General features: G+C 43.0%; 1 protein-coding gene across 1 annotated transcript; it reads right to left on the bottom strand.

Moving 5' to 3' along the window:
* Positions 1 to 1,011: 1,011 nt before the first annotated feature.
* Positions 1,012 to 7,477, bottom strand: LOC102398033 (kelch repeat and BTB domain-containing protein 6). The gene has a single exon (XM_006076520.4). It carries the CDS (start codon positions 5,420 to 5,422, stop codon positions 3,305 to 3,307), a length of 2,118 nt encoding a protein of 705 aa, XP_006076582.1. The 5' UTR covers positions 5,423 to 7,477; the 3' UTR covers positions 1,012 to 3,304.
* Between the last annotated feature and the right edge of the window lie 1,719 nt (positions 7,478 to 9,196).

Raw genomic sequence — 9,196 nt, 5'->3', positions numbered from 1 at the left:
GGCAACTTCTGTGAATGGTGTCTTTTGTTTTTTATTATTTAAAAAAACCCAAACAACTGGCTTGTATATCCTGAACCCTCTAGTTGGTTGTAAAAATGCCATTGATCCTTTCAAGTTTCTACTGACGCTCACATTTTCTATAACCAAAGCTGACTCCTAACACTTCCCAGCTTTTTGTATTTGTAATTATAAATGTTCCTTTAAGTTCAGTTAAAATGATAAAAAGGGTTAGAGCTTTTATGCAAGTGTGGGGAGGAGAGACTGTCATGAGTGCTCTTATCTTAGGTCTGATGAGCTCCAGAAGTCGTCATACTTGTATGATTTCAGGGATGTTATGACATCGGCCTTTTTCTTAGAAGTAGATCAAAAGTGTTCCCCAGATTCTCAACAAGATCAGGTACAAATACTTCTGCTTTATCCTTTTGGAAATCCAAATGCCACTTATCGTTTGAACTTAAAAGAACTTGAAAAAATTTGGGTCCTTTGACAAAGCTTTTCAGCCTACAGGGATAGATACAAAAGATAATTAAGGTCATTCTGAAGCTTACAAAGAGCAGGCCTATAAACATATTTACTAAAAGATGTGCTGATTAATTGGAAAACAGGGACAAGGGTACTTTCCTGTTAAGAACAGATTTCAACACTGCTAGCTGCCATTCCGGAGAAGGCAATGGCACCCCAGTCCAGTATTCTTGCCTGGAAAATCCCATGGATGGAGGAGCCTGGTGGGCTGCAGTCCATGGGGCCGCTAAGAGTCGGACTCGACTGAGCGACTTCACTTTCACTTTTCACTTTCATGCATTGGAGAAGGAAATGGCAACCCACTCCAGTGTTCTTGCCTGGAGAATCCCGAATCCCGGGGACGGGGGAGCCTGGTAGGCTGCCGTCTATGGGGTCACACGGAGTCAGACACGACTGAAGCGACTTAGCAGCAGCAGCAGTTGCCATTCACTGTACAAGCAAGGGTTTTATACATTTAGCAGAAAACAATGAATTGAAAAGTCAGAAAAGCCTGGTTTCTAGTATGTTTTATTGTAACTAATCACATACAAATCACTTATCCATAAAATAATGATTAACAACTATTCTCTAGTTCACAAATATAGCACAAAACCAAAGTTCTTCCTAGGAAAACCTCTTTGTAAACCAAGATATCACCACTATTTAGCTTAGGCTTTAAATCAAAGGTTGAAAATGACAAGCGGAAAACATGTTTTTTATCAGTTGTATAACCTTAATTCTGCAGAATTAAGACCTGGTTGAGATCATCACTGTTCTATTTCGACCTGATAAAAGGAAAAGCTATCAACAGGAAGTAACTGGCAAAGAAAAAGCTGGCCAAAAAATAATCCTATGGAGAAACAGCTTTGTGTTAAGGACAGTGCCCAGAAACACCCTGATGTCAGATGAAACAAAATTTAGCCTTAAGCAACTCAAAGCAGGTTTGCCCTTCTGAAGGAACACGTACTGGTTAGACAAGTGAGCATCTTACTTCACTAAAAATGTTGAACAGGAATGTCTTGTAGAATCTTCAAACAGCCCATTAAAATGTCTAAGAACAACTTGTAAAAATACCTTTTATGTCTTCCTCTTTCTGTTTTCATCCTATGGTATTTCAATAAAAAAGTCCATTCCCTACCAGAAAAATGGCATTCCTCTGTACTCTCTGCCAGGGTATAAGAAATGTTAACACTCTGTCACTGGAGAAAAAACAGAAGAGGAATTAGCATGTCACTGAATGAAGATTCAGAGAGGAAATTCTGACTGCGTGTAGAAAAAGTTATACATCATAAGCATTTGGTCACTTATCATGTGTATGTATCATGACAATTATATCCAATAAAACCTCAAGAGGTTAACACTTACATTTTCTTGTGTTTAACAATGTAAGTTTTGTGTCATTTATTCTCTGTTTCTGGACTTTCTTTCCCTTACATATGTTGACAGAAACAAAGACTGAAGCAGGGTTCATAGAGAAACACAGGACAGGTACAAATACCATAATAAAATAGCCTTGTACACCACTGCATAGAGAAATATTTTAGACGAAATATACTTTCACTACTGGCCCCAAATGCTATCATCCACTTATGTTATTTAACTGTAAACTTTTAATAGAAAAATACCTTTAAGCTGATAATAACATTTAGCGACTTACAAAACGGACAGAATTTTTCAGTGCTACACAAAACAATTCTATACACGACTTAAAGTTTGAAAATTCTTTGCTGGCACTTGATTTTGAGAGTTGATAGACACAATAACTACTGATTTCAATAAAGTACTGTTCTTAACCGGTATATACCTTCAAAACCAATATCACTCACAAAACAATAAAGAATAATCACACCTTCTTGACAAATCGAAGAGAAACACCAAAACTATACAGCCAAAATATTTTAAGAATCACATAAACTTTTTAAGACAACGGATAAAAATTTTCACAATCATGTCCAGTGAAAAAAAGGATTATTCCTCTGATTCAATGAAGCATTTGTCACGTATAGATTTAAAATATGAACCTACAAAGCAAGTTAGGTTTGTTTTTTTTTTAAGATTTTTAGATAATTGGTGACACTATTAGAATGGAATTTTTTTAGATGGAAAATTGCTCACTATTTGCAAATACATGTTATGTTACAGATTTAAACTGAAATTTCTGTTCAAACAGAATCATGTTTTTTTGTTTTTACTTTTGGTAAGTTTATGACCATTCTATACATTGTAACAAGTGAAATCACCATTCAGTCACATTAAACATATATATAATTTTTTTTTCCACAAAAGAGGAGAAAACGGAAATAAAACTTAGCAGACTATATTTGTTAGAACACATTTTGTAAAAACCCACTACTTTAAAGTTTTGGAAATCTACTACACTGCTCTGAAGGAAAATATATGCTTTCCCACCCTCATAATTCCTATCCAATCAGTTTTTTAGTGTAGAAATTAAAATTCAAGTTGAAACACTTGTGGCACAAGACAATGTAAGATTTAATCATAGAAGACTACTGATTGCAATTAACTTATATTGTCAAACATAAACATACCAAACAAATCCACACTGGACTTTTAGAACAGTAAATTATTAAATAGGCTGATTCCTTTTAAAGATGTTTAAATTCTGTAATATTATATTAGTATTTCAAACAATACCCTTTCTAAGCCAAACTTGAAATTAATCAACTCTTTTTTTTTTCTTCCAGCAAAGAGAAAGGGTATCTCTTTAAGATACTTTCCAAAGCAGTAAAAATACCTTAGTGTTTCAATTTATCTGTAACACACTCTGCTGACCCTGTGCATTTCACTGAGGGGCTACCTGAACCCACAGATCATCATCAGATAAAGAGCTTGAGCTCCCTGATTCAGAATCCAGCTCACTGAACCCACCTAAATCCCACTCAGTGCTGGATTCACTAGGTACTTCTTCCTCCTCAGTGAGAAAACTCTGACCGGGTTCAAGACAGGAAGGATAAACGCGAGCTGAGAGGCAAAAAAAGTTAGAATCGAACTGGAACAGGCCTAATGTGGTACCTATATTAATCCACTGGTCACCCCTAATATCATATTCATACACCGTCACCCGGTTCTTCTTCCACTGCGGGGTGCGTGAGGTGATCAGCAACAGTTTTTGGCCATGATTGATAATCCGGTAGTTGTTCGTCTCCGACACCAAGGGGATGTTATTAATCTGCCTCCACTCTCCTCTGACTGGATTGTACACCTTCATGACAGGGATGTCGCAGATGCAGTATATCTCATCATTGAAGACACAGGCTTCCTGAAAATCATTGCGCTTCAGAGAAACGCACTTCAGCCACATATTGTGGCTGGGATCAAAGCAGAACATGCGCTTACTGTTGAGAGCATACAGATAGTTCTGAATGACCATCAGGTCAAAGGAAATAAAGGAATGGGGCAGCGGAGCCACCAGCGCCCACTGGTTTCTCTGGACACTGTAGCACTCCACCTCTTTCAGTTTAATGCCGGTAATGGGGTCCCGACCACCCAGGATGTAGATATAGCCATTGAGGTATGCCACGTCCATGCCCTCCCGGCAGAGCAGGCGGTCAGCAAGCTGCTGCCAACTATTCTGGGCTGGTTTATACACCCAGAGGTCCTTTCTGGGCTGGGCAGCCAGATAAATGTCATGGTCTGGAGAGACACAGACAGCTAAGGTGGTCACAGTCCTAGTGTGAGCAAGGCAGGTCAGAGGTGATGGCACTTTGTAAATGTCCCCCGAGTATGGGTCACAGCACAGAAAGGGATCTCTGGGATGGCCAAAGAAGATCACCATCTTCTTGGCATACACACCTAACCTCTGGGGTAGATGATCAGACATGGGCACAACGGAGCTGCTGCTTCCGCCGCCACTAAGAACAATGCTAACGACGCTGCTGCTACCGCCACCGCCACCACCACCGCCACCGCCACCGCAGCTAACAGCACCGCTGCCACCGCTGCCACCGCTGCTCTCTGGCTTGGGCACCAGAGACTTGCACAACGTGTCACCATACCGCATCTGCCGGGCCCCTTCAACAAGGTCCAGACAGTACTTCTTCACCACGGTGTTGGTCAGCAGCTCTTCCACGTAGCCCCGATCTTCGTCAGTGAAGTGGGTCCAGCGGACACACTTGAAGACTTCTGCAGCGCTGGGACCCCGCTCCTTGGGAGCCGCCTCCAACCACTGCACCGCCACGTGACACACGGTCTGCTCGTGCTCGATGTTGAGACTGTCCAGGCGCAGGACGGTCAGCAGCTGGGCCAGGGTCAGATCTGCCAGGGACTCTTCGCGAATTGGACTCATCTGGCTGAGCTGCTTGAAGTTGTGGGCTATAAAGGACTGCGCCTGCGACCGCAGCTTGCGATGGCCGAAGGCATCAGCAAACTTGAAGATGGCCGTGCAGTTGGCCAGGTCAAGGCGGCGGGCTAGGAAGGAGGCACAGGCTTCCCGCACGTACTCCAGCTGCAGCATGTCAGAGGCTGCATAAAGGCGCTCCACGTTCGATTCACTCAGGGACACGCGACCGGTGTAGCAGTAATCGACCAGCACCTCGAAGGACTCGGCGTCCACGTCGTGCATGGTCACGTTCGTCTGATGGCTCTCGTACATGCCGCCGGTGAACATGCTCTTGAAGTAGGGACACGCGGCCGCCAGCACGTTACGGTTGCAGGGGAAGAGGCGGCCGGTGCCGGGCCCGCTGCCGGGGGTGACCACCTCGATGGTCACATCGCAGAGCAGCCGCGCATCGTAGAAGGACTTGAGCTGGGCCAGCAGGGCTGCAGAATGGCCCGTGTCCTTCAGCTCCTCCGGGCCCGTGAAAAAAGCTGAAACCGTGGGTTTGTGAACCCTTTTGGGGCGCTTCCCACCGCGGGGACTGGCGATGCGGCGAGAGCGCGAAGATTCTTCCCGGGACTGCATGGTGGAGAGAGCGGCGGGGAGCGAAGGATGAGAACGGGTGCAAGGACCAGGTTCTGGCGCCTCCTCACCCTCTTCTCGCTGACGCTAAGACCGCGGTGTCTCCGAAGAGACTGCAGCACTGGTCCATTTATTTGAGTCAGCCCTCTGCCGTGGTGCCGCCTCCCTCGATCGCGTAGACCGCGTCCGACTCACCCGGTTCCAGTTCCACGCCCTTTCTCCGCCTCAGCTCGCCCTCAGAGGACCTACTGGCTGGAAGCGAGCGATCCGCCACAGCCGCGCTGGCAACACCACTAGGCATCCAGGAGAACTACGGCTCCCAGATTGCCTTTCGCGCCTCGAGGCATGCCGGGACCCCGCGGACTCTGCGGCACAGGCTGCGGCACCTGCTGCGGCACAGGTTGCGGCACGGAAACCGCTTTGCATATCGGGAGTAGTAGTAGCTTCAATAGCATCGCGAGATTTGTCGCCCGTTCATTGTTTCGGATGAGGGAGTCAGAAATGGTTAATTCTCTTCGGTTCGGTTTTGTGGTTTCGAACTTTGGGTTTGGAATTCAGACTAAATGCCTATTGTTGTATTTATCAGTTGTCTGGCTTATCTCAGAGCTGCCGCTTGTTTTTTAAAAACGTTAATGGCAGTGGTACTTCATAGCATTGTATGTCGATCGAACTAAATTGCGTAGATGATACACGTATAAATCGCGTAGGTGATATACGCATTAAATCCCATAGGCTGGCTCTCCTTGCTTTGAATAAATATTTGTTGATTAGCAGAGTAACGTACTTATACGCAGTACCCATGATATAAAGGCTTAATGAGTTTTAGCTTTTCTTCTAGTGTTTATGAAGAATGAAGCACCCTCTCATTTGAGACCATGAGCCTGTGGGGAAATTTGAAAAACCCTACAGGTTTCTGCAGAGATACCTTTTAAGTTTTTTTGTTTTTGCTTTTAACCAATAGATTTTTAAGACCAGTTTTTAGGTTTACTAGAAAATCCAACAGAAAGCTACAGGAAGCTCTCATATACTCCACCCCCTCTCAGTTACACGTGTTTACAACATCTTGCATTAGTGTATGCCCTTGTTAAAAGTTATGAACTTACAGTGATCTATCATTAATTAAAACGTGTAGTTTATATTAGGATTTACTGTGTTGTACAGGCATGTCATGTATGTCATGTATCTATCATAACATGTATGTCATGTACATGTATGTATGACCTACATGTATGTCATAAACGTCATGTACCTATATCGTGCCAATAATACACAGAACAGTTTCACAATCTTAAAAAAATCCTCTGTTCAACCTATTTATGCTTCCCTGGGACGACAGAGGATGAGATGGCTGGATGGCATCACTGACTCGATGGATGTGAGTCTGAGTGAACTCCGGGAGTTGGTGATGGACAGGGAGGCCTGGCGTGCTGCGATTCATGGGGTTGCAAAGAGTCGGACACGACTGAGCCACTGAACTGAACTGTCCTTGCCTCCCAGCCCCTCAGAACCATTAATTTTCTTATTGTCTGGTTCTTATTGTCCAGAATATCATGCAGTTGCAATATATATTCTTTCACTTAGCAATATTCAATTCAGATTAATAAAGCTTTCTGTTCAATTTTCCAATAAACCTTAAAGTCTGATTTTAAAATCTATTTATTAAAAAAACCCAAAACCCAAAAAGCTTAAACAAACCTGCAGGGTTTTTCAAATGTCTTTTCATGGCTTGATAGTTATTTCTTTTCTGAATAATATTTCATTGTTTACCAGTTTACTTATCCGTTCACCTACTAAATGGCATTTTGTTTGCTTTGAATTTTTGCAATTGTGAATAAAACTTCTATAAACACTCGTGCTGGTTTCTGCATGGACATAAGTTTTCAACTCATCTTGGTATACACCAAGGAGTGTGACTGCTGGGTCACACGCTAATGCTGTGTTTAACTGTGTAAGGAAGTGTGAAAATGTTTCCCAAGGTGTTGGCTCTACTGTCTTGCATTCCCACCAGCAATTAATGAGCATTCTGGCCCCCACTCCAGCGCTCTTGCCTGGAGAATCCATGGACGGAGGAGCCTGGTGGGCTGCAGTCCATGGGGTCACTAGGAGTCCGGCATGACTGAGCGATTTCACTTTCACTTTTCACTTTCATGCATTGGAGAAGGAAATGGCAACCCACTCCAGTGTTCTTGCCTGGAGAATCCCAGGGACAGAGGAGCCTAGTGGGCTGCCATCTATGGGGTCGCACAGAGTTGGACACGACTGAAGCGACTTAGCAGCAGCAGCAGCCTATTGTTCCACATCATCCCTAGCGTTTGGTATTGTCAGTGTTTTGGGTTTTATAGTGTACAGCCTTTAAACTTGCCTCTCTGGAAAAAATTCTGAAGGATCTGATATTTTAAACATCTAGCAATATCTACAAGGTTGTTCAGTTGTGGTGCCAGAGAGCACTAGGTTTGAATTCTCTCAAGTATGCAAATCAGGAATATGAATAGATGCTTTGGTGGTCTCATAAAGTCTGTGTTTCCTGCTCTAAGTATTGCTAAAGTATTTTCATTAATTCTCTTAATAGCAATGCTCATAACTAGTCCAATACAGCTCCTTTCTCTACCATCCCCAAATTAAAGATTCTGGAATTCTAGTTATTAAGGAGAATTTTAAATAAAAATATTTAACAAAGAGACTTTGTACTGAGCCAGCTCCTAAGAGCTCAGCATCATACATGCCCAAACATCCTTTGAATTAGTCTGGTCTAATGTATGCTTTACAAAAGTGTTTTTATATTTGTATTTGTCAACATTGACTCACTATGTTGTTGTTTAGTCGCTAAATTGTGTCCAACTCTTTTGCAACCCCCATGGAATGTGGCCCACCAGGCTCTTCAGACCATGGGATTTCCCAGGCAAGAATGCTGGAGTGGGTTGCCATTTCCTTCTCCATGCCTCATTATTGTTGTTGTTACTCAGTGGCCCAGTCACATCTGACTCTTTGCGACCCCATGGACTGCAGCATGCCAGGCTTCCCTGTCCTTCACTATCTCCCGGAGTTCCTCACTATAAAATCCTCAAAATAAATTGTGTTCAGTCATCAAGTTTTAACTTTTTCATATATGCCTTTAACAGTGTTATTTGCTTTTGATTGCTTTTTGCAAAAAGCAAAATATTTATTAGACACTGTGCTATATGGCCTATAGCAGCATTATTCAATAAAATTTTCTGTGATGATAAAAATGTTCTGTTTCTGTGTTATCCATTATGGTAGCCATGAGCCACATGTGGCTCTTAAACAATTGAAGTGTGGTTAATGCAACTGAGGAACGGAAGTTTTAATTTTAGAAACACAGCATTGGCAGCAACAAATTCAATGGGGAAAGGAAAGTCTTTGCAACAGGGCTTCCTGGTGGCTCAGACGATGAAGAATCTGCCTGCAGTGAGGGAGATCTGGGTTCAGTCCCCGGGTTGGCAAGATCCCCTGGAGGAGGGCATGGTAGTCCATTCCAGTATTGAAGAAGGAAATGGCAACCCAGTCCAGTATTCTTGCCTGGAAAATCCAGCAGCATTGGCAGCAACAAATTCAATGGGGAAAGGACAATCTTTTCAACAAATACTACCAAAACAACTAGATGATAATGAAAAAAAATCCACCTTGAAACTGACAGTGTTGAACTTTATACCTAATCCCTGTACCACAGAAAAACATTAATAATTAAGAAATATCTTCAACTTCTCCCACCCCCTGGAAATCATCCTACCATTTTGTGATTGGAAATAGGTAACTACA

Source organism: Bubalus bubalis, chromosome 13 (genome assembly GCF_019923935.1).
Source record: "Bubalus bubalis isolate 160015118507 breed Murrah chromosome 13, NDDB_SH_1, whole genome shotgun sequence".
Taxonomy (NCBI): Eukaryota; Metazoa; Chordata; class Mammalia; order Artiodactyla; family Bovidae; genus Bubalus; species Bubalus bubalis.
This window is presented reverse-complemented; position numbering and strand designations above follow the sequence as displayed.

Excerpts from the sequence above, each read along its gene's own strand:
- LOC102398033 (XM_006076520.4), bottom strand. The coding sequence starts at position 5,422 with ATGCAGTCCCGGGAAGAATCTTCGCGCTCTCGCCGCATCGCCAGTCCC.